The sequence below is a fragment of the Salmo trutta genome, chromosome 14, assembly GCF_901001165.1.
Source record: "Salmo trutta chromosome 14, fSalTru1.1, whole genome shotgun sequence".
Taxonomy (NCBI): domain Eukaryota; kingdom Metazoa; phylum Chordata; class Actinopteri; order Salmoniformes; family Salmonidae; genus Salmo; species Salmo trutta.
This window is the reverse complement of record NC_042970.1, coordinates 1,989,647-2,015,619: the sequence shown is the minus strand read 5'-3', so window position 1 is coordinate 2,015,619 and position 25,973 is coordinate 1,989,647. Positions and strand designations below refer to the sequence as shown.

The following is a 25,973-nucleotide window of genomic DNA, read 5'->3' as shown; positions in this document are numbered from 1 at the left end:
GTCACGGATGGGCTACTGCAGCAGACGACCACACCGGGTTCCTATCAGCTAAAAACAAGATGAAGCAGCTCCAATGGGCAGGTGATCACCAACACTGGACAAATGAGGAGTGGAAAAACATTGCCTGTAACATGACAGCGAGTTCAGTTTACTTGAGCGGTCTGCGCAGTCCCCAAACCTCAACCTTATAGAGCATCTTTGGGATGAGATGGAAAGGGCTGGTCACAGCATGAATATACCACCGTCCAATCTGCAGCATCCCTTTGGAACGTTTCCCACACCTAGAGATGGATATGCAGTACCGAGAATGCCAAGAGTGTTCAAAGCTGTCAAGGCAAAGGGTGGTTACTTTGAAGAATGTCAAATATAAAATGTATTGTTATTTGTTTTTAAAATTTTTGGGGTTACTACATGATTCCATATGTCTTATTTCATAGTTTTGAGGTCTTCACTTATTCTAAAATGTAGAAAATAGTAAAAATGGAAAAACCCTTGAATGAGTAGGCGTGTCCACACTTTTGACTTGAATATTTGTCCATTAAAATAACAGCAAATTGATCAGAAATAGGGTATAGACATTGTCAATGTTGTAGACATTGTCAATGTTGTAGACATTGAGGCTATTGTAGCTGGAAACGGCTTTTTAAATTTATTTTTATGGAATATCTACATAGTCGTACACAGGCCTTTATGGTAGAGTGGCCAGATGGAAGCCACTCCTCAGTAAAATGCACATGACAGCCCACTTGGAGTTTACCAAAAGCCACCTAAAGGACTCAGACCATGAGAAACAAGATTCTCAGGTCTGATGAAACCAAGATTTGAATTCTTTGTCCTGAATTCCAAGTGTCACGTCTGGAGGAAACCTGACACCATCCCTACGGTGAAGCATGGTGGTGGCGGCAGCAACATGCAGTGGATGTTTTTCAGCGGCATGTACTGGGAGACTAGTCAGGATTTAGGGAAAGATGAACAGAGCAAAGTACAGAGATCCTTGATGAAAACCTGCTCCTGAGCGCTGTGCAGTGGCGCTCCCCATCCAACCTGACAGAGCTTGAGATGATCTGCAGAGAAGAATGGGAGAAACTCCCCAAATACCGGTTTGCCAAGCTTGTAGCGTCATACCCAAGAAGACGCCAGGCTCTAATCCCTTCCAAAGGTGCTTCAACAAAGTACTGAGTAAAGGGTCTGAATACTTGTGTAAACTGAGTTTTTTTTCAGGCTTTAAAATTATTAGGAAACATTTCTAAAAAAACAGTTTTTGCTTTGTCATTATGGGGTATTGTGATGTCATTATGGGGTATTGTGATGTCATTATGGGTTATTGTGATGTCATTATGGGGTATTGTGATGTCATTATGGGTTATTGTGATGTCATTATGGGGTATTGTGTGTAGATTGAGGGGGGGGGAACAATTTTAATACATTTTAGAATAAGGTTGTAACCTAACAATGTGGTAAAGGGAAGGGATCTGAATACTTTCCAAAGGCACTGTACACCAAAACTAGACTGTCTTGATAACGATGTATGACAAACTATTGTGGATTCAAAAGTGGTTAAAAATGTATTTTTTTTTTCTTCCCAAACAATCTATGGTTTATTTGACAGCCTGAATGGTATTCATTTATTTTATCTTGTGTATTCGTAGGTCAGCAGAGGGCTGTGGAAGAAATATGGAGACAAACGTATCATCGACACGCCAATCACAGAGGTAAACAAGACTGTTTATTTTGAAAGTTGTTTCTATGTTGTTAGTCTGATGGTCTCTTAAGGAATATAACGGATGCGTTTTCTCCTCCCCCTTATAGATGGGCTTTGCTGGCATTGCTGTTGGTGCTGCATTCGTAAGTCAATTACTATTATTATGATATGTATGGAAATGTCCTATTCCTATAGAAAGTAACGTTGTACAAGCATTTCTTCACTAACCCTTTTATATTGAGTGTTAAATGTAATAAAACACAAACGATTGAATGTCTAAATCTGATTTTGGTAGAAAGATGACAGCCTTCTCATCGTGTGCATGGGCCGTGGCCAAAGGAAGTGTGCTATATAGGCTGCCATTTTGAGTCATCCATCATGCTGTGTTTCCAGGCCGGGCTGAGGCCAATCTGTGAGTTCATGACCTGGAACTTCTCCATGCAAGCCATCGACCAGGTGATCAACTCAGCTGCTAAGACTTACTACATGTCAGCCGGAGTCCAGCCTGTCCCCATTGTTTTCCGTGGTCCCAATGGCTCCTCCGCAGGTAAATTAACAAACATCTGATACCCGTTGCTTCCCATTCCTGGTCCCGGGGACCCAAAGGGGTCCACATTTTTTATTTTTGTCCCCTTTGGTTCCTCAGGACCAGGATTGTATTAATCTATGTAGACTCTTTGCTTCGTTTTGAATTTTATTCTGAGATCGTTTGGGAACTTTTATTGATTTCTTTGTCTGCAGGCGTGGCAGCACAACACTCCCAGTGCTTCGCTGCCTGGTACGGCCACTGCCCCGGCCTCAAAGTAGTCAGCCCCTGGAACTCTGAGGATGCCAGAGGACTTCTTAAAGCAGCTATCAGGGACGACAACCCTGGTGAGCATTGAGTTGTGTACCAAATAAACTCAGCAAAACGAAACGTCCCTTTTTCAGGACCCTGTCTTTCAAAGATAATTTGTAAAAATCCAAATAACTTCACAGATCTTCATTGTAAAGGGTTTAAACACTGTTTCCCATGCTTGTTCAATGAACCATAAACAATTAATGAACATGCACCTGTGAAACGGTCGTTAAGACACTAACAGCGTACAGACGGTAGGCAATTAAGGTCACAGCTATGAAAACTTAGGACACTAAAGAGGCCTTTCTACTGACTCTGAAAAACACCAAAAGAAAGATGCCCAGGGTCCCTGCTCATCTACGTGAACGTGCCTTAGGCATGTTGCAAGGAGGCCTGAGGACTGCAGATGTGGCCAGGGCAATAAATTGCAACGTCTGTACTGTGAGACGCCTAAGAAGCAAGAACTGGCAAATCTGGTGCAGTCCATGAGGAGGAGACGCACTGCAGTACCTAATGCAGCTGGTGGCCACACTAGATACTGACTGTTACTTTTGATTTTGACCCCCCCCCCCTTTGTTCAGGGACACATTATTCCATTTCTGTTAGCCACATGTCTGTGGAACTTGTTCTGTTTGTCTCAGTTGTTGAATCTTCATACAAATATTTACACATGTTAAGTTTGCTGAAAATAAATGCAGTTGACAGTGAGAGAAGGTTTCTTCCCCCCCCCCCCCCCCCCCCCCTGAGTTTAGCACCGTATTCCACTACTGTTGACCAGGGGCCCATAAGGCTCTGTTGAAAAGTACTGCTCTACAAAGGGAATAGGGTGCTAATCCCCTTTTCATGTTTCCTCACATCCGGCTCCCTCAACGGTATTGGAGAAGGTTCCAAGGCGACAAGGGGGGATGTCCTGTAGTATAGATGAGGGGAATCACTGGTGATCTGCTCATGTCCTGTAGTACAGACATGTAAATTCCTGTGCTGTTAACCATGGTGACACCTGCTAATCAAAACCACCTTGTGTTGTATTTCTCCTCCAACAGTGGTGTTCCTGGAGAATGAGCTGATGTATGGAGTGCCCTTTGACCTCTCTGAGGAGGTTATGCATAAAGACTTTGTCGTACCTATTGGAAAGGCCAAAGTGGAAAGACAAGGTAACTAGCAACCGCTGGAGAATTTTAAATGTTTTTTTTCAATAATTATTTTTATGTTCATTGTACCCTCCCCTGGAAAAACATTGCGAGATTATTGATGATTTCATTGTGAGCGAGAGTTGGCGATTGATGGTTTGGAGATGACAGACAGAAGCATGTCTGTTTCTAGGAAATATATTCCCAAATGTGTTTATTTTCTCTGTTAAGCTGTGTGCACTGAACTGCCATTCATGATTGTTGCTGATGCCGATGTTCAGATGAATTAAATGGTCCAATGCGCATCACTGCAGCCTCAACTCAGACAGCAGTGTGGTACAGCTGGTAAAGTCATTCACACTCAGGATGGAACCTTATACTCCTACTGTTGTTGCCACCTATTTACCTGGTCAGGTAGTTATTAAACTAAACCAGACAATAGTTGATCTGTTTACCTGGTCAGGTAATGGTGTTATTATACTAAACCAGACAATAGTTGATCTGTTTACCTGGTCAGGTAATGGTTTTATTATACTAAACCAGACAGTAGTTTACCTGGTCAGGTAATGGTGTTATATACTAAACCAGACAATAGATGATCTGTTTACCTGGTCAGGTAATGGTGTTATATACTAAACCAGACAATAGTTGATCTGTTTACCTGGTCAGGTAATGGTGTTATTATACTAAACCAGACAGTAGTTTACCTGGTCAGGTAATGGTGTTATATACTAAACCAGACAATAAATGATCTGTTTACCTGGTCAGGTAATGGTGTTATTATACTAAATCAGACAATAGTTGATCTGTTTACCTGGTCAGGTAATGGTGTTATTAAACTAAACCAGACAGTAGTTTACCTGGTCAGGTAATGGTGTTATATACTAAACCAGACAATAGATGATCTGTTTACCTGGTCAGGTAATGGTGTTATTAAACTAAACCAGACAATAGTTGATCTGTTTACCTGGTCAGGTAATGGTGTTAATATACTAAACCAGACAATAGTTGATCTGTTTACCTAGTCGGCTTGTGTATTAAGTGAGTAATATTCCTCTCGGTGTCCATTCCAGTTTGGAGCGCCATAGGAGAGAAACATGTATTCTGACAAGCAGTCAATACACAACAATTCTTAATCCAATTACATGGAAACACTTTTGAAAACAGTTTTGGCCTTTGTTAGAAAAGAGAGGGATGCTAGTTTTCCATCTCTACAACACTTCAATTGTTTATGTGGCATCGTTTTACAACCAGCATTTCGAGCATGGTTTAGGAGCGGCTGTGTACCAGACGTCTTAAAGGGGCGATGACATCTTAAAGGGGCGATGACGTCTTAAAGGGGCGATGACGTCTTAAAGGGGCGATGACGTCTTAAAGGGGCGATGACGTCTTAAAGGGGCGATGACGTCTTAAAGGGGCGATGACGTACTTTGTAATAGAAACAAATAATAAGAATAAGAATCTGGATGTTGGGGTAAATGGACACACACCCCATTCTTCAGCCATGTACTTTCTATATCGCTATGCTGCTGCTTGTTGGGCTACAGGTGATGATGCTTTTTGCTAATGGCACATCTGATAATATAGCCAATGCTATATGTAAACATTTAATTTAACGTCATTTTTTTACCGGTGGAAATTTATATTTTAGATGGTGTCATTTTATTTGAATTTATTTTGGAGTAGTCCTTTTTTTTAGTTTTTTTTTAAGTCACCAGAACTGAGCTTGTCAGTCCTCGGACCAGCTGAGCAAGGCAACTGGAAATGGTCCAACTTGCAGCTTTAATACATGTACAAAAATCATCCTCTTTCCTTAAAAGCAAGATGGCTGTGACTTTATGACGTGAATGGGGAGGTTAACTTGGCCCCAGACAGTCCATCTGAGACTTAAGTTTCAGTCATGGGATTTTGTTTTTGACCCCTGGAAACCTCAATAACCCAATCGCTCACAAATTAACTTAATGCCACAAATAATTAATTCAAGGTTTTATTTACTAGAATAAGTTGTAATATTAGGTAGTTAACAGATACAATATAAAGACTGTATGTACAATAGGATACAATGCAGTTTGAGGTGAATCTCCAAAGTTGAATATGAATGGTTTCTGTACTCAACTCAAATACAATAACACTTTCACAGGACTTTGAGAATTATGTGATTCGTATTCAGTGAAAGAGAAAGTGTGAGAGGGCTACATTGACAGCTGTCACAACCGTGAATTATAGAGCGGTTCACCAAACAGGAATGGGCTAGGCTGTCAGTTAGCATCCGTTGTGGACAGTGGGCTAGGCTGTCAGTTAGCATCCGTTGTGGACAGTGGGCTAGGCTGTCAGTTAGCATCCGTTGTGGACAGTGGGCTAGGCTGTCTGTTAGTATCCGTTGTGGACAGTGGGCTAGGCTGTCTGTTAGCATCCGTTGTGGACAGTGGGCTAGGCTGTCTGTTAGCATCCGTTGTGGACAGTGGGCTAGGCTGTTTGTTAGCATCCGTTGTGGACAGTGGGCTAGGCTGTTTGTTAGCATCCGTTGTGGACAGTGGGCTAGGCTGTCTGTTAGCATCCGTTGTGGACAGTGGGCTAGGCTGTCTGTTAGCATCCGTTGTGGGCTAGGCTGTCTGTTAGCATCCGTTGTGGACAGTGGGCTAGGCTGTCTGTTAGCATCCGTTGTGGACAGTGGGCTAGGCTGTCTGTCAGCATCCGTTGTGGGCTAGGCTGTCAGTTAGCATCCGTTGTGGACAGTGGGCTAGGCTGTCTGTCAGCATCCGTTGTGGACAGTGGGCTAGGCTGTCTGTCAGCATCCGTTGTGGACAGTGGGCTAGGCTGTCTGTCAGCATCCGTTGTGGACAGTGGGCTAGGCTGTCTGTCAGCATCCGTTGTGGACAGTGGGCTAGGCTGTCAGTTAGCATCCGTTGTGGACAGTGGGCTAGGCTGTCTGTTAGCATCCGTTGTGGGCTAGGCTGTCTGTTAGCATCCGTTGTGGACAGTGGGCTAGGCTGTCAGTTAGCATCCGTTGTGGACAGTGGGCTAGGCTGTCTGTTAGCATCCGTTGTGGACAGTGCCGGGACAGTATTGATCATGGGCTTGTAAATTATACCTGCCATCCCACTATTACTTAATGACCCACTACTTTACACACACACACACACACACACACAATGCCACTTTCAGAGGAATTTAAGAATGCTATGGGTCATTTCCTTGTATGCTGACGTTGCCTGCCTGGTTGGTTCCCGCTAGGATAGGATGAAGTAAAGGTCTGTTGTCCTCTTCTCTTGACAGTCGTGCTGAGGCCAGGCCAAAAAATAGCTCACAGCCAAAGGAGCGAGACCAGCTTCGCTCTGGCCTCAGTCCAGGAAAGTAATGTCTACTAGTTTTTCTTTCCGCCGTTTCTCTGATCCCACCCGGGATGTATTGTGAACTCAGTCCGTTGGTCTTGAATGAGCAACAGTGCTCTCTGTAGATTCTCTGGGATGATTGAGTCTGTCTGAGTTAGGATAGGGTGTCGTCGATAGGTGCTTGGTTTCCAAGGAGATCGGATCATTCAGTTTAACTTGGTGTGGCCGCATCTCGAAGAAACTTGATCGCCGCGTCTATTAGCGACTCCTGTAATTTATAGTGATACTTACAGAGGGCGGACTCTGATTCGGAGAATCCCACACATTTATGTTCATATGAGATAAATCTGCGATTTCCTCATAAGTATTCACAGAATGTTTCTACTGTACAGAGAACAGTTTGTCTCTAGGATGAAATGTGTAACCTGCAGGGACCAAACATATGTCACAGTAAATCCTTATTCTACCCCTTTTTAATGACATAGAACAACCAGGAGAAAATGGTCACGTTATGCTTCATGTTATACCAACATGTCATGAGTCCTCCAGTTTAATGTATTGTTCATCAGGGTCACTGGGCTGTATTGGCGCCATTTCTTTTGTTACAAAGAGTGAAAAAGATCCTACTGCTCTACCCTTTACAATACACTACCCTGGCTACTGCTCTTCCCCTGCAATACACTACCCTGGCTACTGCTCTACCCTTTACAATACACTACCCTGGCTACTGCTCTACCCTTTACAATACACTACCCTGGCTACTGCTCTACCCTTTACAATACACTACCCTGGCTACTGCTCTTCCCCTGCAATACACTACCCTGGCTACTGCTCTTCCCCTGCAATACACTACCCTGGCTACTGCTCTTCCCCTGCAATACACTACCCTGGCTACTGCTCTTCCCTTTACAATACACTACCCTGGCTACTGCTCTACCCTTTACAATACACTACCCTGGCTACTGCTCTTCCCCTGCAATACACTACCCTGGCTACTGCTCTTCCCTTTACAATACACTACCCTGGCTACTGCTCTACCCTTTACAATACACTACCCTGGCTACTGCTCTACCCTTTACAATACACTACCCTGGCTACTGCTCTTCCCCTGCAATACACTACCCTGGCTACTGCTCTTCCCCTGCAATACACTACCCTGGCTACTGCTCTACCCTTTACAATACACTACCCTGGCTACTGCTCTTCCCCTGCAATACACTACCCTGGCTACTGCTCTTCCCTTTACAATACACTACCCTGGCTACTGCTCTTCCCTTTACAATACACTACCCTGGCTACTGCTCTTCCCCTGCAATACACTACCCTGGCTACTGCTCTTCCCTTTACAATACACTACCCTGGCTACTGCTCTTCCCTTTACAATACACTACCCTGGCTACTGCTCTTCCCCTGCAATACACTACCCTGGCTACTGCTCTTCCCTTTACAATACACTACCCTGGCTACTGCTCTTCCCTTTACAATACACTACCCTGGCTACTGCTCTTCCCTTTACAATACACTACCCTGGCTACTGCTCTTCCCTTTACAATACACTACCCTGGCTACTGCTCTTCCCTTTACAATACACTACCCCTGGCTACTGCTCTTCCCTTTACAATACACTACCCTGGCTACTGCTCTACCCTTTACAATACACTACCCTGGCTACTGCTCTTCCCTTTACAATACACTACCCTGGCTACTGCTCTTCCCCTGCAATACACTACCCTGGCTACTGCTCTTCCCTTTACAATACACTACCCTGGCTACTGCTCTTCCCCTGCAATACACTACCCTGGCTACTGCTCTTCCCTTTACAATACACTACCCTGGCTACTGCTCTTCCCCTGCAATACACTACCCTGGCTACTGCTCTACCCTTTACAATACACTACCCTGGCTACTGCTCTTCCCTTTACAATACACTACCCTGGCTACTGCTCTTCCCTTTACAATACACTACCCTGGCTACTGCTCTACCCTTTACAATACACTACCCTGGCTACTGCTCTTCCCTTTACAATACACTACCCTGGCTACTGCTCTTCCCTTTACAATACACTACCCTGGCTACTGCTCTTCCCTTTACAATACACTACCCTGGCTACTGCTCTTCCCTTTACAATACACTACCCTGGCTACTGCTCTTCCCTTTACAATACACTACCCTGGCTACTGCTCTTCCCTTTACAATACACTACCCTGGCTACTGCTCTTCCCTTTACAATACACTACCCTGGCTACTGCTCTTCCCTTTACAATACACTACCCTGGCTACTGCTCTTCCCTTTACAATACACTACCCTGGCTACTGCTCTTCCCCTGCAATACACTACCCTGGCTACTGCTCTACCCTTTACAATACACTACCCTGGCTACTGCTCTTCCCCTACAATACACTACCCTGGCTACTGCTCTACCCTTTACAATACACTACCCTGGCTACTGCTCTTCCCCTGCAATACACTACCCTGGCTACTGCTCTTCCCCTTACAATACACTACCCTGGCTACTGCTCTTCCCCTGCAATACACTACCCTGGCTACTGCTCTACCCTTTACAATACACTACCCTGGCTACTGCTCTTTCCCTTTACAATACACTACCCTGGCTACTACTGCTCTTGCCTTTACAATACACTACCCTGGCTACTGCTCTTCCCCTGCAATACACTACCCTGGCTACTGCTCTTCCCTTTACAATACACTACCCTGGCTACTGCTCTACCCTTTACAATACACTACCCTGGCTACTGCTCTACCCTTTACAATACACTACCCTGGCTACTGCTCTTCCCCTGCATACACTACCCTGGCTACTGCTCTTCCCTTTACAATACACTACCCTGGCTACTGCTCTTCCCTTTACAATACACTACCCGGCTACTGCTCTTCCTTTACAATACACTACCCTGGCTACTGCTCTTCCCTTTACAATACACTACCCTGGCTACTGCTCTTCCCCTGCAATACACTACCCTGGCTACTGCTCTACCCTTTACAATACACTACCCTGGCTACTGCTCTTCCCTTTACAATACACTACCCTGGCTACTGCTCTTCCCTTTACAATACACTACCCTGGCTACTGCTCTTCCCTTTACAATACACTACCCTGGCTACTGCTCTTCCCCTGCAATACACTACCCTGGCTACTGCTCTTCCCTTTACAATACACTACCCTGGCTACTGCTCTTCCCCTGCAATACACTACCCTGGCTACTGCTCTACCCTTTACAATACACTACCCTGGCTACTGCTCTTCCCTTTACAATACACTACCCTGGCTACTGCTCTTCCCTTTACAATACACTACCCTGGCTACTGCTCTTCCCCTGCAATACACTACCCTGGCTACTGCTCTTCCCTTTACAATACACTACCCTGGCTACTGCTCTTCCCTTTACAATACACTACCCTGGCTACTGCTCTTCCCTTTACAATACACTACCCTGGCTACTGCTCTTCCCCTGCAATACACTACCCTGGCTACTGCTCTTCCCTTTACAATACACTACCCTGGCTACTGCTCTTCCCCTGCAATACACTACCCCTGGCTACTGCTCTTCCCTTTACAATACACTACCCTGGCTACTGCTCTACCCTTTACAATACACTACCCTGGCTACTGCTCTTCCCTTTACAATACACTACCCTGGCTACTGCTCTTCCCTTTACAATACACTACCCTGGCTACTGCTCTACCCTTTACAATACACTACCCTGGCTACTGCTCTTCCCCTGCAAATACGCTACCCTGGCTACTGCTCTTCCCTTTACAATACACTACCCTGGCTACTGCTCTTCCCTTTACAATACACTACCCTGGCTACTGCTCTTCCCTTTACAATACACTACCCTGGCTACTGCTCTTCCCTTTACAATACACTACCCTGACTACTGCTCTTCCCCTGCAATACACTACCCTGGCTACTGCTCTTCCCTTTACAGTACACTACCCTGGCTACTGCTCTTCCCTTTACAATACACTACCCTGGCTACTGCTCTTTCCCTTTACAATACACTACCCTGGCTACTGCTCTACCCTTTACAATACACTACCCTGGCTACTGCTCTTCCCTTTACAATACACTACCCTGGCTACTGCTCTTCCCCTGCAATACACTACCCTGGCTACTGCTCTTCCCTTTACAATACACTACCCTGGCTACTGCTCTTCCCCTACAATACACTACCCTGGCTACTGCTCTTCCCTTTACAATACACTACCCTGGCTACTGCTCTTCCCCTACAATACACTACCCTGGCTACTGCTCTACCCTTTACAATACACTACCCTGGCTACTGCTCTTCCCTTTACAATACACTACCCTGGCTACTGCTCTTTCCCTTTGCATACACTACCCTGGCTACTGCTCTTCCCCTGCAATACACTACCCTGGCTACTGCTCTTCCCTTTACAATACACTACCCTGGCTACTGCTCTTCCCTTTACAATACACTACCCTGGCTACTGCTCTTCCCTTTACAATACACTACCCTGGCTACTGCTCTTCCCTTTACAATACACTACCCTGGCTACTGCTCTTCCCTTTACAATACACTACCCTGGCTACTGCTCTTCCCCTGCAATACACTACCCTGGCTACTGCTCTTCCCTGCAATACACTACCCTGGCTACTGCTCTTCCCTTTACAATACACTACCCTGGCTACTGCTCTTCCCCTGCAATACACTACCCTGGCTACTGCTCTACCCCTGCAATACACTACCCTGGCTACTGCTCTACCCTTTACAATACACTACCCTGGCTACTGCTCTTCCCTTTACAATACACTACCCTGGCTACTGCTCTTCCTAACATACACTAACCCTGGCTACTGCTCTTCCCTTACAATACACTACCCTGGCTACTGCTCTTCCCCTGCAATACACTACCCTGGCTACTGCTCTTCCCCTACAATACACTACCCTGGCTACTGCTCTTCCCCTGCAATACACTACCCTGGCTACTGCTCTTCCCCTACAATACACTACCCTTGCTACTGCTCTTTCCCTTTACAATACACTACCCTGGCTACTGCTCTTCCCTTTACAATACACTACCCTGGCTACTGCTCTACCCTTTACAATACACTACCCTGGCTACTGCTCTTCCCCTGCAATACACTACCCTGGCTACTGCTCTTCCCTTTACAATACACTACCCTGGCTACTGCTCTTCCCTTTACAATACACTACCCTGGCTACTGCTCTACCCTTTACAATACACTACCCTGGCTACTGCTCTTCCCTTTACAATACACTACCCTGGCTACTGCTCTACCCTTTACATACACTACCCTGGCTACTGCTCTTCCCTTTACAATACACTACCCTGGCTACTGCTCTTCCCTTTACAATACACTACCCTGGCTACTGCTCTTCCCTTTACAATACACTACCCTGGCTACTGCTCTTCCCTTTACAATACACTACCCTGGCTACTGCTCTACCCTTTACAATACACTACCCTGGCTACTGCTCTTCCCTTTACAATACACTACCCTGGCTACTGCTCTTCCCCTGCAATACACTACCCTGGCTACTGCTCTTCCCCTGCAATACACTACCCTGGCTACTGCTCTACCCTTTACAATACACTACCCTGGCTACTGCTCTTCCCCTGCAATACACTACCCTGGCTACTGCTCTTCCCTTTACAATACACTACCCTGGCTACTGCTCTTCCCCTGCAATACACTACCCTGGCTTACTGCTCTCCCTGCAATACACTACTGCTACTGCTCTTCCTCTACAATACACTACCCTGGCTACTGCTCTTCCCTTTACAATACACTACCCTGGCTACTGCTCTTCCCCTGCATACACTACCCTGGCTACTGCTCTTCCCTTTACAATACACTACCCCTGGCTACTGCTCTTCCCCCTGCAATACACTACCCTGGCTACTGCTCTTTCCCTTTACAATACACTACCCTGGCTACTGCTCTTCCCTTTCCAATACGCTACCCTGGCTACTGCTCTTCCTTTACAATACACTACCCTGGCTACTGCTCTTCCCTTTACAATACACTACCCTGGCTACTGCTCTACCCTTTACAATACACTACCCTGGCTACTGCTCTTCCCTTTACAATACACTACCCTGGCTACTGCTCTTCCCCTGCAATACACTACCCTGGCTACTGCTCTAAGCCCTTTACAATACACTACCCTGCTACTGCTCTTTCCCTTTACAATACACTACCCTGGCTACTGCTCTTCCCTTTACAATACACTACCCCTGGCTACTGCTCTTCCCCTGCAATACACTACCCTGGCTACTGCTCTTCCCTTTACAATACACTACCCTGGCTACTGCTCTTCCCTTACAATACACTACCCTGGCTACTGCTCTTCCCCTGCAATACACTACCCTGGCTAATGCTCTTCCCCTGCGATACACTACCCTGGCTAATGCTCTTCCCCTGCGATACACTACCCTGGCTACTGCTCTTCCCCTGCAATACACTACCCTGGCTAATGCTCTTCCCCTGCGATACACTACCCTGGCTAATGCTCTTCCCCTGCGATACACTACCCTGGCTACTGCTCTTCCCCTGCAATACACTACCCTGGCTACTGCTCTTCCCCTGCAATACACTACCCTGGCTACTGCTCTTTCCCTTTACAATACACTACCCTGGCTACTGCTCTTCCCCTGCAATACACTACCCTGGCTACTGCTCTTCCCCTGCAATACACTACCCTGGCTACTGCTCTTCCCCTGCAATACACTACCCTGGCTACTGCTCTTCCCTTACAATACACTACCCTGGCTACTGCTCTTCCCTTTACAATACACTACCCTGGCTACTGCTCTTCCCTTTACAATACACTACCCTGGCTACTGCTCTTTCCCTTTACAATACCTAACCCTGGCTACTGCTCTTCCCTTTACAATACACTACCCTGGCTACTGGCTCTTCCCTTTACAATACACTACCCTGGCTACTGCTCTTCCCCTGCAATACACTACCCTGGCTACTGCTCTTCCCTTTACAATACACTACCCTGGCTACTGCTCTAACCCTTTACAATACACTGACCCTGGCTACTGCTCTTCCCTTTACAATACACTACCCTGGCTACTGCTCTTCCCCTGCAATAACACTACCCTGGCTACTTGCTCTTCCCCTGCAATACACTACCCTGGCTACTGCTCTTCCCTTTACAATACACTACCCTGGCTACTGCTCTTCCCCTGCAATACACTACCCTGGCTACTGCTCTAACCCTTTACAATACACTACCCTGGCTACTACGCTCTTCCCTTTACAATACGCTACCCTGGCTACTGCTCTTCCCTTACAATACACTACCCTGGCTACTGCTCTTCCCCTGCAATACACTACCCTGGCTACTGCTCTTCCCTTTACAATACACTACCCTGGCTACTGCTCTTCCCCTGCAATACACTACCCTGGCTACTGCTCTTTCCCCTGCAATACACTACCCTGGCTACTGCTCTTCCCCTGCAATACACTACCCTGGCTACTGCTCTTCCCCTGCAATACACTACCCTGGCTACTGCTCTTCCCTTTACAATACACTACCCTGGCTACTGCTCTTCCCTTTACAATACACTACCCTGGCTACTGCTCTTGCCTTTACAATACACTACCCTGGCTACTGCTCTTCCCTTTACAATACACTACCCTGGCTACTGCTCTTCCCTTTACAATACACTACCCTGGCTACTGCTCTACCCTTTACAATACACTACCCTGGCTACTGCTCTTCCCTTTACAATACACTACCCTGACTACTGCTCTTCCCTTTACAATACACTACCCTGGCTACTGCTCTTCCCTTTACAATACACTACCCTGGCTACTGCTCTTCCCTTTACAATACACTACCCTGGCTACTGCTCTTCCCCTGCAATACACTACCCTGGCTACTGCTCTTTCCTTTACAATACACTACCCTGGCTACTGCTCTTCCCCTGCAATACACTACCCTGGCTACTGCTCTACCCTTTACAATACACTACCCTGACTACTGCTCTTCCCTTTACAATACACTACCCTGGCTACTGCTCTACCCTTTACAATACACTACCCTGGCTACTGCTCTTCCCCTGCAATACACTACCCTGGCTACTGCTCTTCCCTTTACAATACACTACCCTGGCTACTGCTCTTCCCCTGCAATACACTACCCTGGCTACTGCTCTTCCCTTACAATACACTACCCTGGCTACTGCTCTTCCCTTTACAATACACTACCCTGGCTACTGCTCTTCCCTTTACAATACACTACCCTGGCTACTGCTCTTCCCCTGCAATACACTACCCTGGCTACTGCTCTTCCCTTACAATACACTACCCTGGCTACTGCTCTTCCCTTTACAATACACTACCCTGGCTACTGCTCTTCCCCTGCAATACACTACCCTGGCTACTGCTCTTCCCTTTACAATACACTACCCCTGGCTACTGCTCTTTCCCTTTACAATACACTACCCTGGCTACTGCTCTTCCTTTACAATACCTCCCTGGCTACTGGCTCTGCCCCTGCAATACACTACCCTGGCTACTGCTCTTCCCTTTACAAATACACTACCCTGGCTACTGCTCTTCCCCTGCAATACACTACCCTGGCTACTGCTCTTCCCCTGCAATACACTACCCTGGCTACTGCTCTTCCCTTGCAATACACTACCCTGGCTACTGCTCTTCCCCTGCAATACACTACCCTGGCTACTGCTCTTCCCCTGCAATACACTACCCTGGCTACTGCTCTTCCCTTTACAATACACTACCCTGGCTACTGCTCTTCCCTTTAAATACACTACCCTGGCTACTGCTCTACCCTTTACAATACACTACCCTGGCTACTGCTCTTGCCTTTACAATACACTACCCTGACTACTGCTCTTCCCTTTACAATACACTACCCTGGCTACTGCTCTTCCCTTTACAATACACTACCCTGGCTACTGCTCTACCCTTTACAATACACTACCCTGGCTACTGCTCTTCCCCTGCAATACACTACCCTGGCTACTGCTCTTCCCTTTACAATACACTACCCTGGCTACTGCTCTTCCCCTGCAATACACTACCCTGGCTACTGCTCTACCCTTTACAATACACTACCCTGGCTACTGCTCTTCCCTTTACAATACACTACCCTGGCTACTGCTCTTCCCTTTACAATACACTACCCTGGCTACTGCTCTTCCCCTGCAATACACTACCCTGGCTACTGCTCTACCCTTTACAATACACTACCCTGGCTACTGCTCTACCCTTTACAATACACTACCCTGGCTACTGCTCTTCCCCTGCAATACACTACCCTGGCTACTGCTCTTCCCTTTACAATACACTACCCTGGCTACTGCTCTTCCCCTGCAATACACTACCCTGGCTACTGCTCTTCCCCTGCAATACACTACCCTGGCTACTGCTCTTCCCTTTACAATACACTACCCTGGCTACTGCTCTTCCCTTTACAATACACTACCCTGGCTACTGCTCTTCCCTTTACAATACACTACCCTGGCTACTGCTCTACCCTTTACAATACACTACCCTGACTACTGCTCTTCCCCTGCAATACACTACCCTGGCTACTGCTCTTCCCTTTACAATACACTACCCTGGCTACTGCTCTTCCCCTGCAATACACTACCCTGGCTACTGCTCTACCCTTTACAATACACTACCCTGGCTACTGCTCTTCCCTTTACAATACACTACCCTGGCTACTGCTCTACCCTTTTACAATACACTACCCTGACTACTGCTCTTCCCCTGCAATACACTACCCTGGCTACTGCTCTTCCCTTTACAATACACTACCCTGGCTACTGCTCTTCCCCTGCAATACACTACCCTGGCTACTGCTCTACCCTTTACAATACACTACCCTGACTACTGCTCTACCCTTTACAATACACTACCCTGGCTACTGCTCTTCCCTTTACAATACACTACCCTGGCTACTGCTCTTCCCTTTACAATACACTACCCTGGCTACTGCTCTTCCCTTTACAATACACTACCCTGGCTACTGCTCTTCCCTTTACAATACACTACCCTGGCTACTGCTCTTCCCTTTACAATACACTACCCTGGCTACTGCTCTTCCCCTGCAATACACTACCCTGGCTACTGCTCTTCCCCTGCAATACACTACCCTGGCTACTGCTCTTCCCTTTACAATACACTACCCTGGCTACTGCTCTACCCCTGCAATACACTACCCTGGCTACTGCTCTTCCCTTTACAATACACTACCCTGGCTACTGCTCTTCCCTTTACAATACACTACCCTGGCTACTGCTCTACCCTTTACAATACACTACCCTGGCTACTGCTCTTCCCCTACAATACACTACCCTGGCTACTGCTCTTCCCTTTACAATACACTACCCTGGCTACTGCTCTTTCCCTTTACAATACACTACCCTGGCTACTGCTCTTCCCTTTACAATACACTACCCTGGCTACTGCTCTTCCCTTTACAATACACTACCCTGGCTACTGCTCTACCCTTTACAATACACTACCCTGGCTACTGCTCTTCCCTTTACAATACACTACCCTGGCTACTGCTCTTCCCTGCAATACACTACCCTGGCTACTGCTCTTCCCCTGCAATACACTACCCTGGCTACTGCTCTTCCCTTTACAATACACTACCCTGGCTACTGCTCTTCCCCTGCAATACACTACCCTGGCTACTGCTCTTCCCTTTACAATACACTACCCTGGCTACTGCTCTTCCCCTGCAATACACTACCCTGGCTACTGCTCTTCCCCTGCAATACACTACCCTGGCTACTGCTCTTCCCCTGCAATACACTACCCTGGCTACTGCTCTTCCCTTTACAATACACTACCCTGGCTACTGCTCTTCCCCTGCAATACACTACCCTGGCTACTGCTCTTCCCTTTACAATACACTACCCTGGCTACTGCTCTTCCCCTGCAATACGCTACCCTGGCTACTGCTCTACCCTTTACAATACACTACCCTGACTACTGCTCTTCCCCTGCAATACACTACCCTGGCTACTGCTCTTCCCTTTACAATACACTACCCTGGCTACTGCTCTTCCCCTGCAATACAACTACCCTGGCTACTGCTCTAAAACCCTTTACAATACACTACCCTGACTACTGCTCTACTCTACCCTTTACAATACACTACCCTGGCTACTGCTCTTCCCTTTACAATACACTACCCTGGCTACTGCTCTTTCCCTTTACAATAATACACTACCCTGGCTACTGCTCTTTCCCTTTACAATACACTACCCTGGCTACTGCTCTTCCCTTTACAATACACTACCCCTGGCTACTGCTCTTCCCTTTACAATACACTACCCTGGCTACTGCTCTTCCCCTGCAATACACTACCCTGGCTACTGCTCTTCCCCTGCAATACACTACCCTGGCTACTGCTCTTCCCTTTACAATACACTACCCTGGCTACTGCTCTACCCCTGCAATACACTACCCTGGCTACTGCTCTTCCCCTACAATCACTACCCTGGCTACTGCTCTCCTTTACAATACACTACCCTGGCTACTGCTCTTACCTTTACAATACACTACCCTGGCTACTGCTCTTACCTTACAATACACTACCCTGGCTACTGCTCTTCCCTTACAATACACTACCCTGGCTACTGCTCTTCCCTTTACAATACACTACCCTGGCTACTGCTCTTCCCTTTACAATACACTACCCTGGCTACTGCTCTTCCCTTTACAATACACTACCCTGGCTACTGCTCTTCCCTTTACAATACACTACCCTGGCTACTGCTCTTCCCTTTACATACACTCCCTGGCTACTGCTCTCCCTCTACAATACACTACCCTGGCTACTGCTCTTCCCTTTACAATACACTACCCTGGCTACTGCTCTTCCCCTGCAATACACTACCCTGGCTACTGCTCTTCCCTTTACAATACACTACCCTGGCTACTGCTCTTCCCCTGCAATACACTACCCTGGCTACTGCTCTTCCCTTTACAATACACTACCCTGGCTACTGCTCTTCCCTGCAATACACTACCCTGGCTACTGCTCTTCCCCTGCAATACACTACCCTGGCTACTTGCTCTTCCCCTGCAATACACACCCTGGCTACTGCTCTTCCCTTTACAATACCACTACCCATGGCTACGCTCTTCCCCTGCAATCACTACCCTGGCTACTGCTCTTACCTTTACAATACACTACCCTGGCTACTGCTCTTTCCCCTGCAATACGCTAGTACCCCTGGCTACTGCTCTTCCCAATGCAATACACACGCACCCTGGCTACTGCTCTTCCCTGCAATACACTACCCTGGCTATGCTCTTCCCTTACAATACACTACCCTGGCTACTGCTCTTGCCCCTTTACAATACACTACCCTGGCTACTGCTCTTCCCTTTACAATACACTACCCTGGCTACTGCTCTTCCCTTTACAATACACTACCCTGGCTACTGCTCTTCCCCTGCAATACACTACCCTGGCTACTGCTCTTCCCCTGCAATACACTACCCTGGCTACTGCTCTTGCCTTTACAATACACTACCCTGGCTACTGCTCTACCCTTTACAATACACTACCCTGGCTACTGCTCTTCCCTTTACAATACACTAACCTGGCTACTGCTCTTCCCTTTACAATACACTACCCTGGCTACTGCTCTTCCCTTTACAATACACTACCCTGGCTACTGCTCTTCTTCCTTTACAATACACTACCCTGGCTACTGCTCTACCCTTTACAATACACTACCCTGGCTACTGCTCTTCCCTTTACAATACACTACCCTGGCTACTGCTCTATTCCCTGCAATACACTACCCTGGCTACTGCTCTTCCCTTTACAATACACTACCCTGGCTACTGCTCTTCCCTTTACAATACACTACCCTGGCTACTGCTCTTCCCCTGCCAATACACTACCCTGGCTACTGCTCTTCCCTTACAATACACTACCCTGGCTACTGCTCTTCCCTTTACAATACACTACCCTGGCTACTGCTCTTCCCCTGCAATACACTACCCTGGCTACTGCTCTTCCCTTTACAATACACTACCCTGGCTACTGCTCTTCCCTTTACAAACACTACCCTGGCTACTGCTCTTCCCTTACAATACACTACCCTGGCTACTGCTCTTCCCTGCAATACACTACCCTGGCTACTGCTCTTCCCTTTACAATACACTACCCTTGCTACTGCTCTTTCCCTTTACAATACACTACCCTGGCTACTGCTCTTCCCTTACAATACACTACCCTGGCTACTGCTCTTCCCTTTACAATACCTACCCTGGCTACTGCTCTTCCCCTGCAATACACTACCCTGGCTACTGCTCTTCCCTTTACAATACACTACCCTGGCTACTGCTCTTCCCTTTACAATACACTACCCTGGCTACTGCTCTTTCCCTTTACAATACACTACCCTGGCTACTGCTCTTCCCTGCAATACACTACCCTGGCTACTGCTCTTCCCTGCAATACACTACCCTGGCTACTGCTCTTCCCCTGCAATACACTACCCTGGCTACTGCTCTTCCTTTACAATACACTAACCCTGGCTACTGCTCTTCCCCTGCAATACACTACCCTGGCTACTGCTCTTCCCTTTACAATACACTACCCTGGCTACTGCTCTACCCTTACAATACACTACCCTGGCTACTGCTCTTTCCCTTTACAATACACTACCCTGGCTACTGCTCTTCCCTTTACAATACACTACCCTGGCTACTGCTCTTCCCTTTACAATACACTACCCTGGCTACTGCTCTTCCCTTTACAATACACTACCCTGGCTACTGCTCTACCCTTTACAATACACTACCCTGGCTACTGCTCTTCCCTTTACAATACACTACCCTGGCTACTGCTCTACCCTTTACAATACACTACCCTGGCTACTGCTCTACCCTTTACAATACACTACCCTGACTACTGCTCTTCCCTTTACAATACACTACCCTGGCTACTGCTCTTCCCTTTACAATACACTACCCTGACTACTGCTCTTCCCTTTACAATACACTACCCTGGCTACTGCTCTTCCCCTGCAATACACTACCCTGGCTACTGCTCTACCCTTACAATACACTACCCTGGCTACTGCTCTTCCCCTTGCAATACACTACCCTGGCTACTGCTCTTCCCCTGCAATACACTACCCTGGCTACTGCTCTTCCCTTACAATACACTACCCTGGCTACTGCTCTTCCCCTGCAATACACTACCCTGGCTACTGCCTCCCCTTACAATACACTACCCTGGCTACTGCTCTTCCCCTTTACAATACACTACCCTGCTACTGCTCTTCCCTTTACAATACACTACCCTGGCTACTGCTCTTCCCTTTACAATACACTACCCTGGCTACTGCTCTTCCCCTGCAATACACTACCCTGGCTACTGCTCTTCCCTTACAATTCCACTACCTGGCTACTGCTCTTCCCTTTACAATACACTACCCTGGCTACTGCTCTTCCCTTTACAATACACTACCCTGGCTACTGCTCTACCCTTTACAATACACTACCCTGGCTACTGCTCTTCCCTTTACAATACACTACCCTGGCTACTGCTCTTCCCTTTACAATACACTACCCTGGCTACTGCTCTTCCCCTGCAATACACTACCCTGGCTACTGCTCTTCCCCTGCAATACACTACCCTGGCTACTGCTCTTCCCCTGCAATACACTACCCTGGCTACTGCTCTTCTTCCCTTTACAATACACCACCCCTGGCTACTGCTCTTCCCTTTACAATACACTACCCTGGCTACTGCTCTTCCCTTTACAATACACTACCCTGGCTACTGCTCTTCCCTTTACAATACACTACCCCTGGCTACTGCTCTCCCCTTTACAATACACTACCCTGGCTACTGCTCTTCCCTTTACAATACACTACCCTGGCTACTGCTCTTTCCCTTTACAATACACTACCCTGGCTACTGCTCTTCCCCTGCAATACACTACCCTGGCTACTGCTCTTCCCTTTACAATACACTACCCTGGCTACTGCTCTACCCTTTACAATACACTACCCTGGCTACTGCTCTTCCCCTGCAATACACTACCCTGGCTACTGCTCTACCCTTTACAATACACTACCCTGGCTACTGCTCTTCCCCTGCAATACACTACCCTGGCTACTGCTCTTCCCCTGCAATACACTACCCTGGCTACTGCTCTTCCCCTGCAATACACTACCCTGGCTACTGCTCTACCCCTGCAATACACTACCCTGGCTACTGCTCTTCCCTTTACAATACACTACCCTGGCTACTGCTCTTCCCCTGCAATACACTACCCTGGCTACTGCTCTTCCCTTTACAATACACTACCCTGGCTACTGCTCTACCCTTTACAATACACTACCCTGGCTACTGCTCTTCCCCTGCAATACACTACCCTGGCTACTGCTCTTCCCCTGCAATACACTACCCTGGCTACTGCTCTTCCCCTGCAATACACTACCCTGGCTACTGCTCTTCCCTTTACAATACACTACCCTGGCTACTGCTCTTCCCTTTACAATACACTACCCTGGCTACTGCTCTACCCCTGCAATACACTACCCTGGCTACTGCTCTTCCCTTTACAATACACTACCCTGGCTACTGCTCTTCCCCTGCAATACACTACCCTGGCTACTGCTCTACCCTTTACAATACACTACCCTGGCTACTGCTCTTTCCCCTGCAATACACTACCCTGGCTACTGCTCTTCCCTTTACAATACACTACCCTGGCTACTGCTCTTCCCCTGCAATACACTACCCTGGCTACTGCTCTTCCCCTGCAATACACTACCCTGGCTACTGCTCTTCCCCTGCAATACACTACCCTGGCTACTGCTCTTCCCTTTACAATACACTACCCTGGCTACTGCTCTTCCCTTTACAATACACTACCCTGGCTACTGCTCTTCCCTTTACAATACACTACCCTGGCTACTGCTCTACCCTTTACAATACACTACCCTGGCTACTGCTCTTCCCTTTACAATACACTACCCTGGCTACTGCTCTTCCCCTGCAATACACTACCCTGGCTACTGCTCTACCCTTTACAATACACTACCCTGGCTACTGCTCTTCCCTTTACAATACACTACCCTGGCTACTGCTCTTCTTGGCTACTTGAAAGCCTGGCTGGTCATTCCCAGTAAAACATGCAGATCACAAGACGGTCTGCTGATTTGCAGGAGGCGTCTTTTTTTCTCTCCTGCCCTCCTCCTCCGGGCCACTCAGGTAAAAAAAAATTTTTTTAAAAAGGAGGCAGTTTATTTGTTCTTGTGATAGCTTGAAGGGGTCAATAACAGAACTGGAAATCTTGGCCTGGAATGTGCCACTTAGTTGTGGGTGGTGGAAAAACAGAGAATTCCTAAGGGTGCGTAAGTTCACTCCGTAGGCTCTTGTTACAACACAGATATACAAAACATTGTACACTACCCAACCATTTCTGCCTGTCTGTTTACTCCAGGGACCCATATCACTCTAGTTTCACATTCCCGGTGTGTGGGTTTCTGTCTGGAGGCAGCGGCCGTCCTGGCTAAGGAGGGGGTTGAATGTGAGGTGAGTGTCCTATAAGTATTATCACTAGTAGCCACGCTGTTAGATGAGAATGGTTCCGGAGGGGTGGCAGCCATTTTTATGGGCTACTAACAAATTGTTCTATTTTTATTTATTTATTTTTAACATTTTTTTTTTGCATTGTGTAACTTTATTTGTACATGCAGTTGAAGTTGGAAGTTTACATACACTTAGGTTGGAGTCATTAACTTGTTTTTTTCAACCACTCCACAGATTCCTTGTTAACAAACTATAGTTTTGGCAAGTCGGTTAGGACATCTACTTTGTGCATGACACAAGTAATTTTTCCAACAATTGTTTACAGACAGATTATTTCACTTATAATTCACTGTATCACAATTCCAGTGGGTCAGTAGTTTATATACATTAAGTTGACTGTGCCTTTAAACAGCTTGGAAAATTCCAGGAAATGATGTCATGGCTTTAGAAGCTTCTGATAGGCTAATTGGTATAATTTGAGTCAATTGGAGGTGTGCCTGTGGATGTATTTCAAGGCCTACCTTCAAACAATAGTACGCAAGTATAAACACCATGGGACCACGCAGCCGTCATACCGCTCAAGAAAGAGACACGTTCTGTCTCCTAGAGATGAATGTACTTTGGTGTGAAAAGTGCAAATCAATCCCAGAACAACAGCAAAGGACCTTGTGAAGATGCTGGAGGAAACGGGTACAAAAGTATCTATATCCACAGTAAAACAAGTCCCATATCGACCTGAGCAAGGAAGAAGCCACTGCTCCAAAATTGTCATAAAAAAGCCAGACTACGGTTTGAAACTGCACATGGGGACAAAGATCGTACTTTTTGGAGAAATGTCCTCTAGTCTGATGAAACAAAAATAGAACTGATTGGCCATAATGACCATTGTTATGTTTGGAGGAAAAGGGGGAAGCTTGCAAGCCGAAGAACACCATCCCAACCGTGAAGCACGGGGGTGGCAGCATCATGTTGTAGGGGTGCTTTGCTGCAGGAGGGACTGGTGCACTTCACAAAATAGATGGCATCATGAGGTAGGAAAATTATATGGATATATTGAAGCAACATCTCAAGACATCAGTCAGGAAGTTGGTCGCAAATGTGTCTTCCAAATGGACAATGACCCCAAGCATACTTCCAAAGTTGTGGCAAAATGGCTTAAGGACAACAAAGTCAAGGTATTGGAGTGGCCATCACAAAGCCCTGACCTCAATCCCATATAATATTTGTGGGCAGAACTAAACAAGCGTGTGTGAGCAAGGAGGCCAACAAACCTGACTCAGTTACACCAGCTCTGTCAGGAGGAATGGGCCAAAATTCACCCAACTTACTGTGGGAAGCTTGTGGAAGGCTACCCAAAATGTTTGACCCAAGTTAAACAATTTAAAGGCAATGCTACCAAATACTAATTGAGTGTATGTAAACTTCTGACGCACTGGGAATGTGATGAAATAAAAGCTGAAATAAATAATTCTCTCTACTATTATTCTGACATTTCACATTTCTTAAAATAAAGTGGTGATCCTAACTTACCTAAAACAGGGAATTTTTACTAGGATTAAATGTCAGGAATTGTGAAACTGAGTTTAAATGTATTTGGCTAAGGTTGTATGTAAACTTCCAACTTCAACTGTATGTCTCGGTCTCTTATGACCAAAAAGAGCTTCTGGATATCAGAACAGCGATTTACTCACCTCGAACTGGACTAAAACTTTTTCTTTAACCAGTCGGACGCGAAGGATATACTACTGCTCCCAGACCAGGCCCAAATCCACATGAAGAGGAGATGGAGTGCCTTGTGAGAATTCATCGGAGAGTGGGTAATCCGCCTCTACCATCCGACCTGTTGGCCAACATGGAATCGCTGGAGAATAAACTGGATGATCTCCGTTCGAGACCATACTACCAACGGGACATTAACTTTAATGTCTTATGTTTCACCGAGTCGTCATTGAACGACAACATGGATAATATACAGTTGGCTGGGTATTCCCTGCATCGGCAAGACCAAATAGCTACCTCCGGTAAGACGAGCAGAGGTCTGTCTATTTGTCAATAACGACTGGTGTGCGATCTGTAATATTAAGGAAGTCTCAAGGTGTTGCTCGCCTGAGGTAGAGTACCTCATGATAAACTGTACACCATACTATTTACCAAGAGAGTTTATCTATATTTTCCATAGCTGTCTATTTACCACCACAAACCAATGCTGGGCATTAAGACCGCACTCAATGAGCTGTATAAGGCCATAAGCAAACAAGAAAATGCTCATCCAGAAGTGGCGCTCCTAGTGGCCGGGGACTTGCATGCAAGAAAGCTTAAATCGATTTTACCTCATTTCTACCAGCATGTTAACCAGAGGAAGAAAAACTCTAGACTACATTTACCCCA

General features: G+C 46.7%; 1 protein-coding gene across 1 annotated transcript in view; it reads left to right on the top strand.

The window, feature by feature from the left end:
* The window catches only part of LOC115207227 (pyruvate dehydrogenase E1 component subunit beta, mitochondrial-like), a 30,777-nt gene extending 5,115 nt beyond the window's left edge, over positions 1-25,662 (top strand). The window contains exons 4-10 of the mRNA XM_029774200.1: positions 1,650-1,712; positions 1,810-1,845; positions 2,096-2,249; positions 2,444-2,575; positions 3,584-3,694; positions 23,497-23,588; positions 25,310-25,662. Of these exons, the coding sequence (XP_029630060.1) occupies positions 1,650-1,712; positions 1,810-1,845; positions 2,096-2,249; positions 2,444-2,575; positions 3,584-3,694; positions 23,497-23,588; positions 25,310-25,384 (663 nt within the window). The 3' untranslated portion in view covers positions 25,385-25,662. The remainder of the gene's footprint in view (positions 1-1,649; positions 1,713-1,809; positions 1,846-2,095; positions 2,250-2,443; positions 2,576-3,583; positions 3,695-23,496; positions 23,589-25,309) is intronic.
* The last annotated feature ends 311 nt before the right edge of the window (positions 25,663-25,973 follow it).